At 44.9% G+C, this 20,460-nt stretch overlaps 1 protein-coding gene across 13 annotated transcripts in view; it reads right to left on the bottom strand.

The window, feature by feature from the left end:
- The window catches only part of PXK (PX domain containing serine/threonine kinase like), a 101,280-nt gene that overhangs the window by 9,122 nt on the left and 71,698 nt on the right, over positions 1–20,460 (bottom strand). For 6 of the 13 annotated variants that reach the window (XR_004436910.1, XR_004436912.1, XR_004436916.1 and 3 more), the window contains 6 exons: positions 19,834–19,912; positions 14,242–14,290; positions 9,637–9,714; positions 9,022–9,108; positions 8,468–8,537; positions 5,653–5,715 (listed from right to left, as the gene is read on the bottom strand). Coding sequence is in view for 6 of the 13 variants with exons in the window: in XM_033210272.1 (XP_033066163.1) it covers positions 5,653–5,715; positions 8,468–8,537; positions 9,022–9,108; positions 9,637–9,714; positions 14,242–14,290; positions 19,834–19,912 (426 nt within the window). In the remaining 7 variants the exon portion in view is untranslated. The remainder of the gene's footprint in view (positions 1–5,652; positions 5,716–8,467; positions 8,538–9,021; positions 9,109–9,636; positions 9,715–14,241; positions 14,291–19,833; positions 19,913–20,460) is intronic. The other 7 variants (XR_004436913.1, XR_004436911.1, XM_033210274.1 and 4 more) reach the window with 2 other exon arrangements.

Below are 20,460 nucleotides of genomic sequence, written 5' to 3'. Positions count from 1 at the left end.
CTGCACTCCAGCCAAGGTGACAGAGAGAGACCTTGTCTCAAAAAAACAGATAGCAAGGCAACAGGCCTGTCCACTCCCAAAGGAGGGTGGGAGGGAATCTTTGTGTGTGTGTAAATTGGGTCCTTTACAACCTATCAGTTCTCTGAATAGAGGATAAACACTAGTTGGTGATATTACCATGAAATAAACCAGGATAAAGAATTGTAAAATCCTGGAAAGAGGGACCTTCCTGAGGCAGAAAACAACTTTTTGCAGAAAAGACAGTACTAGGAATGTTTTTACTGAAAAAACAGGGGTCTCAGCAAAAGAGTCTTAGAGAATCCTACCCCACCCAATGCAACTGCCAGCAGACTTAGAGAAAGGATATTTCTCCCATCAACTTGGTAATGACCTCAAGAAGGAGCCCCCAGAGAAGAAGCTGCAGTAAGAAAAGGGAGGGGCCCCAGCCCTTACACAATTGCTGGAAAGGGCTCATAAGAGTAAGACTCTTAGGCCAGGCGCGGTGGCTCAAGCCTGTAATCCCAGCACTTTGGGAGGCCGAGACGGGTGGATCACTAGGTCAGGAGATTGAGCCCATCCTGGCTAATCCGGTGAAACCCCGTCTCTACTAAAAAATACAAAAAAATACAAAAAACTAGGCGGGCGAGGTGGCGGGCGCCTGTAGTCCCAGCTACTCGGGAGGCTGAGGCAGGAGAATGGCGTGAACCCGAAAGGTGGAGCTTGCAGTGAGCTGAGAACTGGCCACTGCACTCCAGTTTGGGCGACAGAGCGAGACTCCATCTCAAAAAAAAAAAAAAAAAGAGTAAGACTCCTTCACTTAGAAACTGAGATTAAGACCACCTTTAGCTGCCATAAATGTGCTTACAACTGATGCTTTAGGGAAGAAAGGCACTGCTGCTGAATTCAACTTACCTAAGCTGATCTATTGCTGAGCAAACTGCCAAAGGCCAGAGTGCACAGTGGATTTAGGATTTAGAGTGTGCTTGATTAGAAAGAACTGTGAGGCCAGGCGCTGTGGCTCACATCTATAATCCCAGCAATTTGGGAGGCTGAGGTGAGAGAAGCACTTGTGCCTAGGAGTTTGAGACCAGCCTGGGCAACATGGTGAGACCCCTGTCTCTACAAAAAATTTAAAAATTAGCTTGATGTGGTGGTGCACGCCTATAGTCAGTCTCTCAGGAGGCTGAGGCAGGAGGATCACTTGAGCCCAGAAGAAGGCCGACCTCTAGTTCTGCAAGGAAGAACAGCCTAAACAGGGGCTGGCCAGCCAAAAGTTGCAATCCTGGCTGGGCACAATGGCTCAAGCCTGTAATCGCAGCACTCTGGAAGCCAAGGCAGGTGGATCACTTTGAGGTCAGGAGTTCAAGACCAGCTGGGCCAACATAGTGAAACCCCATCTCTACCAAAAATACAAAAAAATTTGCCAGACGTGGTGGTGAGTGCCTATAATCCCAGCTACTCGGGAGGCTGAGACATAAAAATCGCTTGAACCCAGGAGGTGGAAGTTGCAGTGAGCCAAGACTGCACGACTGCATTCCAGCCTGGGCAACAGACCGAGACTCTGTCTCAAAAACAAAAATGGTGTAATACCTAGGCACAGAGTCCTGCTGTCACTCCCCAGAGGCCTTGAAGGCAGAGCAAGCCTATGTAAATCAAAGATTTGCTAAGTATCTCCTACACATGCCCCATACCCTAGAAGAAGGAAAGTTGTACAGAGAGGCCAAGCAGAATCTGAACAAACAGGCCTTGCTGGGGTTATATCATACCCTTTTTGTCCAATCACACTGAGATGGAACTGGGACCACCCCCAACTTTTAGGGACCTGTAAACCTCAAGGCATGGAAATAAGGAAAAATCCAAATGTTCCTTTAAGAAAAATTTCAGGCATCCAGCTAGCCCTAGAGGTAATTAAGTAACTTGGTAAACAAGAAGTTAATAAGTGGCTTAAGAACAATAGCCAAGGAAGTTAAAGCTCCAGAGAAGTTCCCTTGCCCTACACAAACTAAAGATAAGATCTTAACATATGTCCCTGAGTTGTCTTTCAAAGGCTCAGGCGCCCACTGAAGACCCTCACCACAAAGATGCCAGATTAGGAGGAAAAGAAGACTAAACTGTACCTATTATGGATCCCACTGTCCTTTGTTCTAAGTTTCTTCCTGAGAGGCTTGGAGAAAGTCACCCTCCTAGCAAGTTAGCATTTTTCTACTGACCCCAAAATTCTTAGAGCTTCTGCAACTAAGATCAACTGCAAGTTAGATCTCTGAATCTACCTGTGAGCACCCCCTACCCCCAAGATGTCCTGCCCTTTTAAACTTAAACCAATGTGCAACCTCGGTGTACTGATTTGTAATTTTGCCTGTAGCTTCTGTTTTCCTGAAATTTACCCCACTGTTAAAAATCCTTGCCTGTAAGCCACCTGGAAGGTCAGATTTTTGAGCATTTCACTGCCTGGTCCTCCTTGCACAGCACTTTGCAATAAATGCCTTCCTTTCTATCACTGAAACAGCCTTGGTGTGGGGATCTGGTTTTATTGCACTGGGTGAACGGACCCAAATTGGGTTCTATAACAACATTTCTATATGGTTGTCAATCATGCCTATCTGAAGATATCTCCATAAAAGGCCCAAGAGGGCAGGGTTTGGAGAGCTTCCTGATAGCTGAACATGCGGAGGTTCCTGAAGGGTGATGTGCCCAGGGAAGGCATGGAAGCTCCTTCCCCCACACCTCGCCCTATGCATCTTTTCATATGTATCCTTTGTAACATCCTTTATAATAAACCAGTAAACGTGCTTCCCTGCATTCTGTGAGCTGCTCCAGCAAAGTAACAGAAACTAAAGAGGGAGCTGTGGGAACTCCTACTTGAAGCTGGTTGGTCAAAAGTTCTGGAGTCCTATCCTTGCAAATGGTGTCAGAAAGAGCAAGTCGTTTTAGGGATTGAGCCTCAACCTGTGGAGTCTGATGCTATCTCCAGGTAGATAGTGTCAGAATTGCATGAGAAGATACCCAGCTGGTATCCACAGCAAAACTGATTGCTTACCTGGTGGTGGACAGAACCACTCACTCCCCCATGCCCTGACGTTTGGTCACAGAAGTCTGTTGATTATTATAGTGTTGAGTGACAGAATAAGAAAAAACACTTTGAGTGTGAATTTTTTCCTAAACAGTGTCTACTGTTTTGAAGCTTCTGAGAGGCACTGGAAATGTGACTCCACAAGAGCTAGGGCCTTGTCTAGCCATTTCTGTAACCCAGGGCCAAGCACAGTCCTTAGCAAACCAGTAGGTTCTCAGTAAATGCACCTTGACTACATCTTGAATGAATAAACTCCCTTGGGTTGAAATGCTTAGGGCCTGAAATGCTAGGTTGCCAGGCAAATGCTAAATATTAGTTACCATTTTCATGAGATGCATTACAGGAAATGCCCAGCAGAGGTCAGATTGCAGGCTGAGTCAATTTCATCAACAAAACATTAAGAAGATAAAAGAAAGGAGGAGCCAATATTTGCTGGGAACCTCTCATCTCTGCCAGGCACGCTCACTCTGCCAGGCATTGTGCTGGGGCCTCACATGTTTTCCTTCTAAATCCTCAAGACTCCCCTTCAGGCTGGGTGCTATCAAATTCACAGGAATGCCCCTCCCACTCACCTCCAAGTTTTCCCAATATTGACTCTACTTACACAAGATTCCTCTTTTTTTCTCTCATTCTAAAAGTTACCTTATCTCATGCAGACTTGCTACTGTATGAGACAGCGCCCATTTAAACACAGATAAATTAGAGAATTCCCCCCAAAAGTCCAAATAGATTGTAAATTCCCAAAGGCATTTAGAGATAAGAACCAACTGTCAACTGAGCAGGGGCAGATCTAACCACACAGAGAAGGGCTGTGAACCCTGAAACAGGTGCCTCAAGCGCCTTGCTTGTTAAAGGAGGATTTATGGATTTTCATTATTAATTTTCTCCAATTTTCTTTTTTTTTTTTTTTTTTTTGAGACGGAGTCTCGCTCTGTCGCCCAGGCTGGAGTGCAGTGGCTGGATCTCAGCTCACTGCAAGCTCCGCCTCCCGCGTTTACGCCATTCTCCTGCCTCAGCCTCCCGAGCAGCTGGGACCACAGGCGCCTGCCACCTCGCCCAGCTAGTTTTTTGTATTTTTTAGTAGAGACGGGGTTTCACCGTGTTAGCCAGGGTGGTCTCGATCTCCTGACCTCGTGATCCGCCCGTCTCGGCCTCCCAAAGTGCTGGGATTATAGGCTTAAGCCACCGCGCCCGGCCCCAATATTCTTAATATGCCCAAGTGGTGTTAAATTAACATCCTATCTTCTAGGAAATGGCTCAATATAGTCTGGGCAGTAGATCACCACACATTTCTGATTGGACTAAACAGTTTATCTCCACAAAAGACAAAAAAGGCCTATTTTCTGTCTTGATCAACATTTGGGGGCTTTCTTGGGAAATCTGACAAAGTAAGATAAGGACAAGAATATCCTCCCATGGACCAGGAACTCTGCTACCCAAAACAGGCCCTGGCCCTAGAACATTCAGTAGTAAGGCACCAGTAACCACCCTCAGCCAGAAGTAAGTCATTCACACTAGTCCCCTTGTGTTTGCTTGCTCTCGTTTTCTTAGCAGGGTCAGTTAGAAGCATTTGAGTGGAGTTGGGGAAAGCTCTTGGCAGCTCCTGGGTGCTGTGTTAGGTATTAACAATAAATATGGGATCAACTCATATACCAACCCCCTGCCAGTGACTCTCCCTTCACACAGCTGTAGGAACCCTTCCAAGCACAGCCAGCAAGCTCTGAGTGGCAGAAGCAGCTCCTCGCACATCTAAAACAACTGGTTCATTTAAGAAGCAAAAGGAGGGCCGGGCGCACTCCAGCCCGGGCGACAGAGCGAGACTCCGTCTCAAAAAAAAAAAAAAAAAAAAAAAAAAAAGAAGCAAAAGGGGATACTGGTGTCCCAACTGTTTTTACTGGGCTTGCAAAAGACTTTAGGAGAGACATCTTGGCTCAAAAATGAAAGATATCATGGGGCTACTCCACAAAATCAGAGATTATTTTTATAAGCAATCTCCAAGATAAATTCTTTTTACATTTTTCAATCAAAACTTGTATCTAATTTACAAAGGAGAAACAAAGGCTAATAACAGAAAAATATTCAGATAATTAAATACATTACAGAGCAAAACAGAGTCAAATCATTGCCAGAAAATCAGAAACACAGTGACTCTTTCACTCCTCCACCTAGACCAGTTGTGCTCTGTGACAAAACTGACCCTATGGACGGGCTCCCTGAGGAGAGAGGCCAGCAGGACAGGACCCCTGGGCCACAGTGTGTTTGTGTTGTTCAGTTGAGCACGTACCAAGACAGGCTCCAATCTGAGGAGCTCTGCATGAAACTTTTCAGCAAAGACAGCAAGCTGGAGCCAGGGGGTGGCTAGTGGCCCTGAAACTGGTCCATTCCCTGTGAAAACTGAGCTTGGAAATCTAGCCCCTTAGCTCTCCCAAATGACACTGCTTATTTGCACTCCCACTGATCTCTATTGAGAAAGCTGCTGCTATCTAACCCCTGAAATTGTTGGGCCAAGGCAGGAAGAGGCAAAGCCTGCTCCTCCTGTTGGCAGACAGGAAGGTGGCATGTCACTTTACTCCATCACTAACCTGATGTAGAGGGTGGAGTTGGCGATGACGGGGACGTGAGAGGTGAGCTGGCCCCAGATCCTGCTAAGATAAAACACAGAGAAACCCTCATGGGGACCAACGAAAGACATTTGGAATTTGGCCCAGGCTGGGACCCACTGCTGTCTGAGAATCTATACTTGGCTTAGTGTGTGAGCCTTGTGAAACAAGATGATGAGGGACAAAAACCTCAGAGACTGGACCCAATGACAGGCTTTTACTCTGGTGCAAGGTCCACCTCCTTCCCAAGCTACTAAAAGCTCCTTGCCTCCCACTGCTCCCCAAAGCCTGCCTGGTTTGAAACTTTGCACAATCAACAGCTTATGCAACTGGCTGCAGTATCTTTTCCTGACCCAACCTCCACTCATGGGTAATGACAAATGACAGAGGCCACAAGTGGTACAGGGGACAGAGAGGTGCAGAGCAGCCTGCTGGGGGCTTCCAAAGGAAGGGAGAGCTCCCTACAGCATCTACCCGGTAACACATTCTGCAGAAGTTCCATTTTATCAGCAAGAAGAGTCAACTAGATACGGTCTATTCAGTTCATGGATTTCACAGGCCTTTTCTTATCTAGAATCACTAAATACCCTTATTCACATTAAAACAATGTGCAAAATCCTACCTGTTGCATGCTTTTTCTGGATCTAGTAACCTTTATTATATTGCAAATATTCCCACGTTCTCAGTATCTCCCCATTACTTGGTGATCCCTAGAAAATATCTTCCTGAGCTGACATGAAATGGCCCAATTAGCAGAGGTTCCTACATAAGCCTTTCCGTGGACACAGAAAGCCCCCTCCCACACATAGAGATCCTATGGAGAGGTTAACCAAATCTCCCTAGTCAGGTGCTTTCTGATGTGCTGACAGGCACACACACCCAAAGGGAGGGCTGTCATCACATGCCCGAGAAGCATCCAGAGCTGGTGTGGTTAAGGCCCCAGCCATCACTTCACTTACTACCCACAGGTCATGTTGGTGCCTCATGGACACTGGCCATCATGAGAAATGTCCTGATCAAGCCACACCTCCCTCCAGCTTAATACTTTTCTATTTGCAATATTCCCTCAGTTCCCTATAAAATATGAGGGTGTTTCACTGAAAAAGAGGGTAAAACTCAATGCATGCTGTCTTTATACTGTTTGTAGTGCTAATGAACTTTAATGGGGAGAAGCTTGACTGCCTGATTCCAGTAGGGTTTGGGAATTATCTGTATATATCCATCAAATGCTACTTCATTTTCCTAAACTCCTGAGGGCACTGGGGTATCCTGAAGTCCTTGAGTCCCACCTGGCTGCACGTGACACAGCTTTGCAGGCAGGCAGGGTCTTAGAAGGTAGAGAGCACACTGTCAGGCTTTCTCTGCTCTATAAAAAATTAGCCACTGGACAGAATGACTGCTGTTTGGAGTCACGAGTCTCAGCATAGTAATGACCATGACTGGTCCATGACCCTCCCATCAACCATGGAGAAAATAGGCTTCCAATTCTGAAATTACCCGCCAGCCACAACAGCATTCACCCCCGAGGAGCCTGCACTGGTCCTCTTTGGGACCTCCCCTCCTTCCTCTCCTTTGCAGCTCTCCCTGAGCCCTTCTCCAGTCTGGACTCTGCAGTGGTGTCAATGTGACTCTCACTCTCCTTCTGGAGTCTATGGACTTTCTCTATTCACGGCTTCCAATCTCCAGCTCTGGCCATGCCACTTGCATTCTCCAGCTATGGCTCATCCAGCCCTCAGGGCTGCAGTCTAATCATCTTGTACACTTTTCTCCTCACACCCCAGGCAGACATTCTCTTCCCTGACTTCACTGAGAAGACTGAGGCATGACCTGTGAATACCCCCAATTTCCTCCCTTCTATTTTTAAACATCTCTGCCTCTTCACCTGCCCCCACCAAATCCTACTGCTAGGAAGAGATGCATGGGTTTCCTCAAAGCTGACACTGATAGCTGGGCTTTGGATGCTAACCCTTGGCTTTCTACCCCCCTGGCACCCCTGCCAGTCACCGTCTCTTTTGCATCTTCAAATTCCCCCTCTCTGCTCTGTCCTTCCTCTGCCTAAAATATAAGCAGGTATTCCCCAACCCAAAAATCTCCCCTTCCCATGGCCCTCCAGGGCTAAGCCAAAACTGCTTGGTAACTAGGGTGAAACCCTCCCTTCTCTATGTGGGCTCTACTTTACAGATTCATAAATTAGAAAAACTGGAAGGCCCCCAGGGATCATTCAATCTGGCTCTGATTTCCAAAGATGGGACATTATCGCCCAAAGCCAGCAGAGCTGGGTGAGGGACAGCTGGGAGTGGCAGCAAGGACTGCCAACTCAGGATGGTGCTTTTTGTACCATCTCGGTTTCTTGCCATCCCCACACACCATCGAGTCCTTTCCTTAATTCACACAGGAAGGCACATCCTCCTATCACATGGGGTCCAGAGCAGCAGCCAGGATTTAAGGTCATTTCTGTTCATGCAGGCTCTACTAAAAAACAGGAGGCCTTACATTTTAAGTCAGATCTGTTTTCCTCCCATGGCTAATGCTCCTGTGTCTTTAGTTGATCAAGTTCTGCCATCAGGGAAGAAGGTGAGCTACCCAATTACCTCAGAAGTCCCTTCTAGCATTTGAGTGCTGTAAGCCTATGAATGCTGTTGCAATCCTTCATTAGAGACAAAGTTATTTTGTTCTCTGTAGTCATTACTACATTGCCCAGTTTCTGGCCAGCAGAACTCAAGACCTCTTGACCAACTAGAGACTCCTGACCCTGACCTCTGGGTCCTGGGTCCCATTATCATCTATAGCCAGTTACCTGAATTATTGGAGTTGTTGTACTTCGCTGAATGCTCCTCACTATTTTCAAGAGCAGATCGTTTTGACTTCTTTAAGAATAAAATAAAAGGGGGAGGGGGGAGAGGAAAGCAAAGAATAAACACAGTGAAGCTGGAAGTCAGAATAAAAATATTTCCCAGGCATACCATTAAACTAGCTACAGACAAGGTCATACTCAGCCCCATAACTTAATACAGTGAAGAAGTCCCAGCCAAAACTAAAGGGGGAAATAAAACAACAAACGCTGACTTTACTTGCTCAGGCCAATTGTTTCCTCCAATTACATACATTATGCCATGATCTGCCCAGCAAGCTAGGAAACTACATGGGCCATTTCTCTGCTGATTATCATATGGCTCTTTTTTTTTTTTTTTTTTTTCCAAAAAAGCTGCACCCCAGTCATATGGAAATAGTCTTAGCTTTCAAGGAGATATAGCACAGTCATCTGTCATTAAATGGGCACCATTAACCTAGAGCTTTCTTCACATGTACTCATGAACTCATGGAGGGAATGTAGAGAGACACCAGACTTACCTTTCGAGCTAAAATCTTTCTTTTCTTTCTTTCCTCCTCAGATCCATGGTGTGACTGAGCTCTTGTCAGTCTTCGATGCTGGTGAATCTTTAAGAGACCATAAGATATAAGCATATCCCACAGAAGGCAGCTTCCTAATGAAAATCTTCTCCAACATGTTTTGGCAAACCACATTTTATTTGGATAAAAAAAACTTTCCTTGCTCAGGCTGTCTACTTCCTGGCTCGGGTCTGGATGCCAGGTAGAGGAGTATGCCAGAGGAAGAGGTCCTTTCTCATGCCCCTAATGCCTTCCTGCCTTCCCCTCTTTTACAGAAGAAGAATGTGGTGAGATAGCATGGACCATGCATGCCCCCAATTACCACCAGCCAGCATGCCCTGATCAGAAACCCAGACTGCCCTTCCTGGACATGTTTGTTTCCCACATAGACTAAGCAGGACTAAGGGCAGGACTGTCAAGTATCCAGCTCTGCGGGGCAGCATTCAGCCTAAAGGCTGGCTGAAAGTAAGTATGCTTAAAATATTTGTGGAGTGAACAGTCAAATGTCAATCACTATAAAAACCACGGCAGAAGATGGGGACGCTAAAAGGTAAAGAGGAACTGTTATCAATTTACCTGTTTCTGTTCTTCAATGAGTCTCTTCTCTATACATTCTTTGGCAATTCTCAATGCCTCTTTTAACTTTGTAGGGATCTGAAAGGAGATAAAAGTACATCATCCGTTGAAACAGGTGGCTGGAGATACTCCCAAGTCCTGGAGTAAATGAAGGAGCAGGTGGTTATCAAGAGCCATTTGGAATAAAATCAGTTAAAGCTGTCCATTCAAATCCTACCCCAGCCACTTCTGGTATCCCTAACACACTCACTTCTCTAGCATTTTTTAGCAATGAACACATAAACTAAAACATAAATAAACATGATATGTTTCAAGTAATTCAAGTGATTCTCAAGGGCTGTAAATTGCCAAAACAATCTGAAAAAGAAAAACAAAGTTGAAGGCCTCACGTTTCCTGATTTTGTAACCTATTACATAGCTACAATAATTAAAACAGTGTGGTACTGACATGCAGGCAGATACATAGACCAATGGAAAAGAAGAGAGAGTCCAGAAATAAACCCTTGTGGATATGGTCAAATAATCTTTGACAAGGCTTCCAAGAACATACAATGGGGGAAAGGACAGTATATTCAATAATGGTGCCGGGAAAATTGGATATCCACATACAAAAGAATGAAGCTGGACCCTTACCTTACACCATAAACAAAAATTAACTCAAAATGGATTCAAAACCTAAATGGAAGACCTAAAACTATAAAACTCCTAAAAGAAAAGACACAGGGGAAAAGCTTCATGACACTGGATTTGGCAATGATTTCCTGGATATGACACCAAAAGCACAGGCAATAAAAGAAAAAATAATTAAACTTCATCAATTTAAAACTTTGGTGCAGCTGGGCACGGTGGCTCACGCCTGTAATCCCAACACTTTGAGAGCATGAGGCTGTGCTGCTGCACTCCAGCCTAAGCAACAGAGCAAGACCCTATCTCCAAAAGAAAAAAAAGAAAAATAAATAAAACATTGGTGCAACAAAGAACTACGGAGTAAAAAGACAACTCAAGGAATGGGACATAGTATTTGCAAATCATAGGTCTGATAAGGGGTTAATATCCAGACTATATAAAGGAACTCCAACAACTCAACAACAAAATGTAAGTAACCCAATTAAAAAGAGGCAAAAGACATAGACATTTCTCTGAAGAAAACATACAAATGGCCAACAAACATATGAAAAGACACTCAATGTCTTTAGTCATTAGAGAAATGTAAATCAAAACCACAATAAGACATCACCTTACACCCATTAGGATAGCCACTATTAAAATAATAAGATAAGTATTGGTGAGAATGTGGAGAAACTGAAATCCTTATACGCTGCTGGTAGAAATGTAGAGGAGTAGAGCTGCTATGGAAAACATTATGGAGGTGCCTCAAAAAACTACAAAATGGAACTACCACATGAGGAATTCCACTTCTGGGTATATATCCAAAAGAATCAAAAGCAGGATCTCAAAAAGATATTTGCACACTCATGTAAACTGTAGCATTATTCATGATAGACAAGAGGTAAAAGCAGCCTAAATGTTCATCAACAGATGAATGGATAAACAAAGTGTGGCATATACATACAATGGAATATTATTCAGCCTTAAAAAAAAGGAAATACTGTCACATGCTACAATATAGATGACCATTGAGGACATTATGCTAAGTGAAATAAATGATTCACAAAAGGATAAATACTTATATAAGGTTTCTAGAGTAGTCAAGATCATAGAAACAAAGTACAATAGTGATTGCCAGGAGCTGTGGGGAGGGAGAAATGGGGAGTTATTATTCTACAGGTATAGAGTTTCAGGTTGCAAGCTCTAGAGATCTGTTATACAACAATGTGAAGATAGTTAACACCACTAAACTGTACACTTAAAAATGGTTCAGAGAGTAAATTTTATATTGTATTTTTTATAAAAATTTAAAATTTAAAATTAGGTCAGGTACAGTGGCTCGCACCTGTAATCCCAGCACTTTGGGAGGCCACTTGGGGCCAAGAGTTCAAGACTAGCCTGGGCAACATAGTGAGACCCTGTCTCTACAAAAAATTAAAAAATGAGCAGGGTGTGGTGGCATATGCCTGTTGTCCCAGCTACTCAACAGGCTGAGGCAGGAGGATCACCTGAGCCCAGGAGATTGAGGCTGCACTGAGCCCTGTCATTGCACCACTGCACTCCAGCCTGGCAACAAAAAATCGCCTACCTCAAAAAAAAAAAAAAAATTAACATTAAAATTAAAAATTAAAAAAATTGGCTGGGTACAGTGGCTCATGCCTGTAATCCCAGCACTTTGGGAGGCCAAGGTGGTTGGATCACCTGAGGTCAGGAGTTCAAGACCAGCCTGACTAACATGATGAAACCCCGTCTCTACTAAAAATACAAAAATTAGCCAGGCGTGGTGGCACATGCTTGTAATCCCAGCTGCGCGGGAGGCAGAAGCAGAAGAATTGCTTGAACCCGGGAGGTGGAGGCTGAAGTGAGCCGAGATCACACCATTGTACTCCAGCCTGGGCAACAAGAGTGAGACTCTGTCTCAAAAGAAAAAAAATGTTTTTTTAAATTACATAAAGCTTATTGGAACATACACGAATTCAACCAGTTATTATTTTATAACTTCATAGATATTTTCTTTGTGAGAGATTTATGTTCTGAATTTTACAAGATTAAACTTTCCAGCCTTCCCTGTTGGGAGACATTCCTAACAACAGCCCAGTTTGTTTCTGAGCCTATCATTTCTTTCTTGTTTTTTTTGAGACAGAGTCTCACTCTGTTCCCCAGGCTGGAGTGCACTGGCATGATCTCAGCTCACTGCAACCTCTGCCTCCATCATTTCTTTTTTTTTGAGACAGAGTCTCACTTTGTCACCCAGGCTGGAGTGCAGCAGTGTGATCTCAGTTCACTGCAACCTCTGCCTCCCGGGTCCAAGCAATTCTCCTGCTTTAGCCTCCCGAGTAGCTGGGATTACAGGCACCTGCCACTAAGGCTGGCTAATTTTTGTATTTTTAGTAGAGACAGGGTTTTGCCATGTTGGCCAGGCTGGTCTGGAACTCCTGACCTCAAATGATCCACCTGCCTCAGCCTCCCAAAGTGCTGGGATTACAGGCATGAGCCACCGCGCCTGGGCCATTTCTTAATTTATTAGCTTTTTAAACCATGAGTAGTCCAGTCCTGGAAAATAAGATCCCCAGATCATGTTGAACTTTTTATCTTCGTTATTCTGTAAAAATTTCAAAAAAAAAAAAAAAAAAAAAGCTGTAAGTAGGTAATACAGTCACATGGTTTAAAATCCCAAGGTATAAAAGGGCACATACACAGTGAAAAGTCTCCTACCTACATCCATGGAGGAAACCAATGTTACCAGTCTCCTGTATATCTTTCCAGAAAGTCAGTGTACATATAATAATTAATGTTGGATTTTAAAATCTTACTATCTTTGTTGCATAGGCTCTCTGGCTTAGGGGAAGAGCGAGGTCTAAATTCCTGAATCCTAGAGGCTGGACTGTCAGGGTTGGAGGAGAATATATTTATTGACAAGGCTGAAGAAGTTTCCTAAGATGTTTCATTGAAGAAGATTATAATTTAAATGTTTTTTCTCTCCTACTGCAGATCCAAAGAAGCTATTACTGTCAGAATTCCTCTAACTTTCAAAACAGAACGGAGGAAAGCACCTCTCGCACTGACACAATCTTCTAACCCTTGGTTTTCTTTCTTTTTTTTTCTTTTGTTTTCTAAATTTATTTTCATCCTAACAGTACTACATGTTCTTTTGGAATATAGAAAAGAGAGGGAGAATTACCTTTTATCTTCCCACCCAAATTGCACTCACAGTGAGCACTGCCAAGAGCCATGGCCCAGACAAGGAGTTTCTGTAGATGGCCTCAGTTGTCTAATGACAACAGACATACATTACTCACCAATTTTACACATGAGTACATGCAGACTCAAAGATTAAGTGCTTGCCCACAGGTCAGCAGCTCTCAACTGGGAGCAGTTTTGCATACCACCCCCCAGGAGACATTTAGCAATGTCTGGAGACATTTTTGGTTGTCACAGTGCAGGAGAGAGGCAAGGAGTATTGCTGGAATCTAGTGGTGAGGTCAGGGATGCTGCTTCACATCCTACCACGCACAGGCAACCCCCACAACAAAGAATCATCTGGCCCAAAACGTCAAATGCCGTGGTTGAAAAACCCTGCTGTAGATAACAGCTAATATTATAAGAACAAAGTAAGATATCATTCTGTTTTTTTGGGTTCTGAAGCCCACTCTCTTTCCATGACACATAACACCACTGCTTCCCAGGAGAAGACTTCCTTCCAGGCTTGTTTCTAGATAGGTATGTTGTTTTACACATTATCTTATTTTTTTATACCTAAGAACAAATCTAAATAATTTCCCATATTACTACAATGTCTTTATCAATTTCACTTTTAATTATATTATCAAATAGATGTACCATAAATTATTAACCTAGCCCCTAATTGTAGGACATTTAGATTGTTTCTAAATTTTCCCTATTATATATCTTTTCTTTTTTTGGCTAAAAATACAGCTAACTTTCAAAGTCAACTTAGTTATGTCACAAACCAAAAAACAATATAATTGTCTTTACCTTAAACTGTGGTTTTTCAGAAGTGGTTAGCAAAACATCACTGAATAATCTGTAAAGAAAAGAAACAAACAAAAATCTTTCTTGAACCAGGTGCACTCTCAGACTAGGATTAAAGCAGATTAAGACACCTTCAGCCCATGAGGTCTCCCTTCCCTGCACCACATCCTCCAGCCCCCGGCCCCATCCACCATTCCATGTTCATTAACAAATGCAAAGGGGTTTGCAAGTTACCCATTGTGACCCCCTTCCCACTGTGTTACTAGGATATCTGGGACAGCTGTGTATTAGAGGGGGTTTCCCCGCTATAGGCAATATTGCATTTTTAAGAAATTACTTTTGCGAACGCTAATTTGCAAAAATATCGCAAATAATATATGCAGTAGATATTTCTAAATAGAATAGTTTTCTGCTATTTTTCTTGCCTCAGAAGAGGATAAAATTTATTCTAGAGTTCAGTAACATAAAAATGTTCAAATAGAAAGGAACTGTCCTGATTGGAATCTAACAGGAAAGTAATTTTCTTCTAAGTATTTCTCATACTTCATTTTAAAAAGCAGTAGCTTTTGAAGTAAATCAATTCTCTCTTCAAAAATATATTACTGGCCAGGCATGGTGGTTCATGTCTTGTAATCCCAGCACTCTGTGAGGCTGAGGCAAGGGGATCACTTGAGGTCAGGAGTTCGAGACCAGAGTGGGCAGTGTGGTGAAACCCCATCTCTACTAAAAATACAAAAATTAGCCGGGTGTGGTGGTGCGTGCCTATAGTCCCAGCTACTTGGGAGGCTAAGGCAGGAGAATCCCTGGAACCCAGGAGGCAGAGGCTGCAGCGAGCCAAGATTGCACCACTGCACTCCAGCCTGGGCAACAGAGCAAGACTCCGTCTCAAAAAAAATAATAAAAGGTATGTTATTACAAAAAAGTAAACAACAGACACTGGGTCTACTTAGGGGGAGGGGTGGGGAGAGGAGCAGAAATAATAACTATTGTGTACTGGGCTTAATAGCTGGATGATGAAGTATGTACAACAAACCCCCATGACATGTGTTTACCTACATAGCAAACTTTTGCATGTACCCGCAAACCTAAAAGTTAAAAATAAAAATAATAAAAAATGATTAAAAAATTACCCATGTGACCACAAAAAAAGTATATTAAAAACAATAGCATGAGCCAGGTACAGTGGCTCACACCTGTAATCTCAGTACTTTGGGAGGCTGAGGCAGGCGGATCACCTGAGGTCAGGAGTTCAAGATCAGCCTGGACAACATGGTGAAACTCTGTTTCTGCTAAAAATACAAAAATTAGCCAGGCATGGTGGTGCGCACCTGTAGTTCCAGCTACTCGGGAAGCTGAGGCAAGAGAATCACTTGAACCCGGGAGGCGGAGTTTGCAGTGAGCCAAGATCACACCACTGCACTCCAGCCTGGGCAACAGAACGAGACTTTACCTAAAAAAAAAAAAAAAAAAAGAAAAGAAGAGAAAAAAAACAATAGTATGAACTGGGTGACTGGGCACAGTGGCATGCGCCTGTAGTCCCAGCTACTCCAGAGCTAGAGGTGGGAGGACCCTTTGAGCTCAGGAGTTTAAGACCAGCCTGCATAACACAGCAAGACTCTCAAAAAGAAGGAGGGGGAGAGGGAAGGGAAGGGGAAGGGGGAGGGAAAGAAAAGAGGGGAGGGGAGGGGAGTGGAGTGGAGGGGAGGGGAGAGGAGGGGAGGGGAGAGGAGAGAGGGAGAGAGGGAGAGACGGAGAGAGGGAGAGACGGAGAGAGGGAGAGAGGGAGAGAGGAAGAGAGGGAAAGCATGAACAACTCTGAACTGCTGGGTAAAACAGGTCAAAGAATAGAAATGGTTGCTTGGGTAGCACCCAAACAGCTATAAGTGAGTCTTTCTTTGAATATGCCTCCTGCCCCTCCCCTACTTTTTTTTTTTTTTTTTTTTGAGACGGAGTCTCGCTCTGTCACCCAGGCTGGAGTGCAGTGGCCGGATCTCGGCTCACTGCAAGCTCCGCCTCCCAGGTTTACGCCATTCTCCTGCCTCAGCCTCCCGAGTAGCTGGGACTACAGGCGTCCGTCACCTCGCCCGGCTAGTTTTTTGCACTTTTTAGTAGAGACGGGGTTTCACCGTGTTAGCCAGGATGGTCTCGATCTCCTGACCTCGTGATCCGCCCGTCTCGGCCTCCCAAAGTGCTGGGATTACAGGCTTGAGCCACCGCGCCCGGCCCCTCCCCTACTTTTTAAAGAGATGGAGTTTTGTTATGTTGTCCAGGCTGACCCGGAAGTCCTGGGCTCAATCAATCCTCCCACCTTGGCCTTCTGAGTAGCTGGAACTATAGGCATGTGCCAGTATGTCTGGCTGAATATCCTGCACCCCTACTTTGTTTTATTTTTTATTTTATTTTTTTGAGACGGAGTCTCGCTCTGTCACCCAGGCTGGAGTGCAGTGGCACGCTCCAGAGCAAGCTCTGCCTCCCGGGTAGCTGGGACTACAGACGCCCACCATCACGCTCGGCTAATTTTTTGTATTTTTAGTAGAGACAGGGTTTCACCGTGTTAGCCAGCATGGTCTCGATCTCCTGACCTCGTGATCCGCCCGCTTGGCCTCCTAAAGTGCTGGGATTATAGGCATGAGCCACCATGCCCACCCCTCACTTTGTTTTATTTTTGAGACAGGGTCTCACTCTGTCATCTAGGCTGGAGTGCAGTGCGCATTCACGGCTCACTGCAACCTCAAATTCCTAGGCTCAAGCGATTCTACCACCTCAGCCTTCCAAGTAGCTGGGATTATTACATGGTGCACAGCACCATGCCTAGCTAATTTTGTTGTTGTTGTTGTATTTTTTGTAGAGACGGGGTTTTGCCATGTTGGCCAAGCTGGTCTTCAACTCCTGAGCTCAAGTGATCCACCCGCCTCAGCCTCCCAAACTGCTGGGATTACAGGTGTGAGCCACCGCGCCCAGCTACATTACTCTTTTTTTTTTTTTTTTTTTTTTTTTTGAGACGGAGTCTGGCTCTGTCACCTGGGCTGGAGTGCGGTGGCCGGATCTCAGCTCACTGCAAGCTCCGCCTCCCAGGTTCACGCCATTCTCCTGCCTCCGCCTCCCAAGTAGCTGGGACTACAGGCGCCCGCCTCGTCGCCCGGCTAGTTTTTTGTATTCTTTAGTAGAGACGGGGTTTCACCGTATTAGCCAGGATGGTCTCGATCTCCTGACCTTGTGATCCGCCCGTCTCGGCCTCCCAAAGTGCTGGGATTACAGGCTTGAGCCACCGCGCCCGGCCCTACATTACTCTTTTTTAAAGATGGGAACTTCATCACAAGCAGAAATGACAGGATTAGCTTTCCCCACGGGCTCCTCAGGGCCGTCTGTCCCTCAGCCACACATCTGTTTACTTCCAGAGGACACATTTTAATTGAACATGGTTTACACCTGTCCAAGAGCTCTTTTTTTTTTTTTTTTTTTTTTTGAGACGGAGTCTCGGTCTGTCGCCCAGGCTGGAGTGCAGTGGCCGGATCTCAGCTCACTGCAAGCTCCGCCTCCCGGGTTTACGCCATTCTCTCGCCTCAGCCTCCCGCGTAGCTGGACTACAGGCGCCCGCCACCTCGCCCGGCTAGTTTTTTGTATTTTTTTAGTAGAGACGGGGTTCACCGTGTTAGCCAGGATGGTCTCGATCTCCTGACCTCGTGATCCGCCCGTCTCGGCCTCCCAAAGTGCTGGGATTACAGGCTTGAGCCACCGCGCCCGGCCATCCAAGAGCTCTTTTCATGGCTGAAGCCCACATGGTAGAAAGACTTAGGTGAAGAAAAAATGTTTGGATTCACTTAAGGACTGGAAGACTGAGAGAAAGATGTAAGAACTTTGGAATGGGGAATGTAAACGCAAACTCGAGTAAATTAACCTGTATACAGGATATTTCCTAAGTACAAGTGCATTTTGCTAGAAAAGTTTGTGTGAAAGTTTGTTTTCCAAACTGGGTCTGTTTTTCCACATGCACATTGTTTGCTTTGTTTTGAGATGGAGTCTCGCTCTGTCGCCCAGGCTGGAGTGCAGTGGTGAGATCTTGGCTCACTGCAACCTCTGCAAACTCCCCAGTTCAAGTGATTGCAAACTTGGCTCACTGCAAACTCCGCAGTTCAAGTGATTCTTCTGCCTCAGCCTCCCAAGCAGCTGGGATATCAGGAGTGTGCCACCACGCCCAGCTAATTTTTTATATTTTCTTAGTAGAGACAGGGTTTCACCACACGTTGGCCAGGATGGTCTCAAACTCCTGACCTCAAGTGATCCACCTGCCTCAGCCTCCCAAAGTGCTGGGATTATAGGTGTGAGCCACTGCCCGGCCCACATTATTACATTATTATTAATGGTTGTGGTTTGGCGACAGATGCTTCAGTGTCTGTGGAACAGTAGAATGTCACATCCACGGGGCAGGGGCTTGGTTTCCTCTTTTCATTACAGTGCCTAGGACAGCAGCTGGCCTCCAGAAGGCCCTCTCTAAACACTTGTGGAAAGAATGAACCAGGAACCTGAAGTTATCTCTGCCTTCTCTGAACTCTGGCTGCATGCATTTCAAGCCGTCCCCCCTGCCTTGTTTCCCCATATTATTGTTTCCAAAGTATATCTGTTATACAATAAGCTGATGCAGACAAAGCACCAGATACACTGCATGGTGTGTGATGTTCAAAAAAGATCAGCTGGTTCAGTAGTAAGCATAACTAACACTTAATGAGCACATATTAAGTGCCGGGTCCCTTCTGGGAATCACCTTATTAAATCCTCCCAACTACCTTCTGAGGTGGGAACTGCTATTATCATTCCCATTTCACAGTTCACAAAACTCTACTTCCAAAGGTTAGGAAACTTGTCCAAGGTCACCCAGGTAGAAGTGGTGAAGCTGGAATCCACCTCCAAGTCTGTCCGACCCCAGGCACACCCTTCTTAACCACTCTGCTGCCTCTCCATGAAAGAACAGAAAATGCAATTGAAGGGAAGGCCCCAAAGCACTATTTCAGCTGCCCTGGTGATCTATGCATAACCCAGTTTCAGAGAAAATGTCTTCTGAGCTCCAAGACCCTAGAACAGTGCCTGGTATGTGCTAGAGTTTAATAAATAGTACCCAGTCAGTAAATTCACAAGCAAAAGCATGGGTACTCAGAGACATATTACCCTCCTCCTGGAGGGCAGACCCTTCAAGGCCCTGTGACTTGTGAACTATGCACAGCTGGGGGCCAAATGGTTTGCTGATGCAGGGTCAGAATGGAGCCACTTGAGAGGACCCTCCTTCAGTATTTCCTAAGCTGGGGGCTGCGACATGTACACACACCCAATGCTAATGTACGTACACACAATGCTAACATTGAGTGAGGAGATACATGTGAAAATGACACAGATGTTAAAGTACAGCCATCAGACCAGGAAAGCAGAGAGGTCACAAACAAAGGGTCAGGACATCATGCTGCAAGTGCCCATCAGCAAGCAGGCCACGCCAACTCTGCAGGGACCACAAGAGTCTTTACTACAGTACCAGGGGCTTGGACACAGTGGTCTGGTGTTCAACATAGTTATCAAGATTACAACCAATGCATATGATTGACTTACGGCATCTGTAAGAGCCGGGAGACGGTAGGCATGCCATTTTTACAGGCTTCACAAGACAGCGTAGACTCCAACACGGCCACTTGAAATGAACAGATACACATTTTAGTTCCACAGAACACGCTGGCAAATCCACTTGCTGATGAAAAGTTTGACACCACTTTGCAATAACTGTCTGCGGGCTGATCAGGACAGTGTCAAAACTCTTCACACACAGACAGATGGCATACGTGGGGTGGGGGAATGTTGGCAACATTGGCATTACCGATGACTCAAAAGAAATGGTTTAGCAACTACATGCTGACAGAAAGCTAAACATATTTCAAAGATAATTGGAGGAAGGATTCAAGATACCATTCATAAAAGTGTTTGTTCTCTTGAAAGAGATGTAAACACTACACAGAAGTAAAATTCTGAACTTGAAAGACATTTTGCTGCTTGCCTGCTTTTCATCAAAACCAGCACACAAAATGCCAATTGTTGATATCTCATCATCCAACATCTTGGATGCTATTAACAGGAGCAGCCAGATTTTTCTACCCACAGGTCACTGTTCAGCTTCAGCGGTTCAAATTCAACACAATAGTCCCAGGGCCTGTTCTCTTGAATTGCCTCTTTTGACACAGTAAC

This window comes from Trachypithecus francoisi, unplaced genomic scaffold (genome assembly GCF_009764315.1).
Source record: "Trachypithecus francoisi isolate TF-2019V2 unplaced genomic scaffold, Tfra_2.0 Lachesis_group0, whole genome shotgun sequence".
NCBI lineage: Eukaryota > Metazoa > Chordata > Mammalia > Primates > Cercopithecidae > Trachypithecus > Trachypithecus francoisi.
This window is presented reverse-complemented; position numbering and strand designations above follow the sequence as displayed.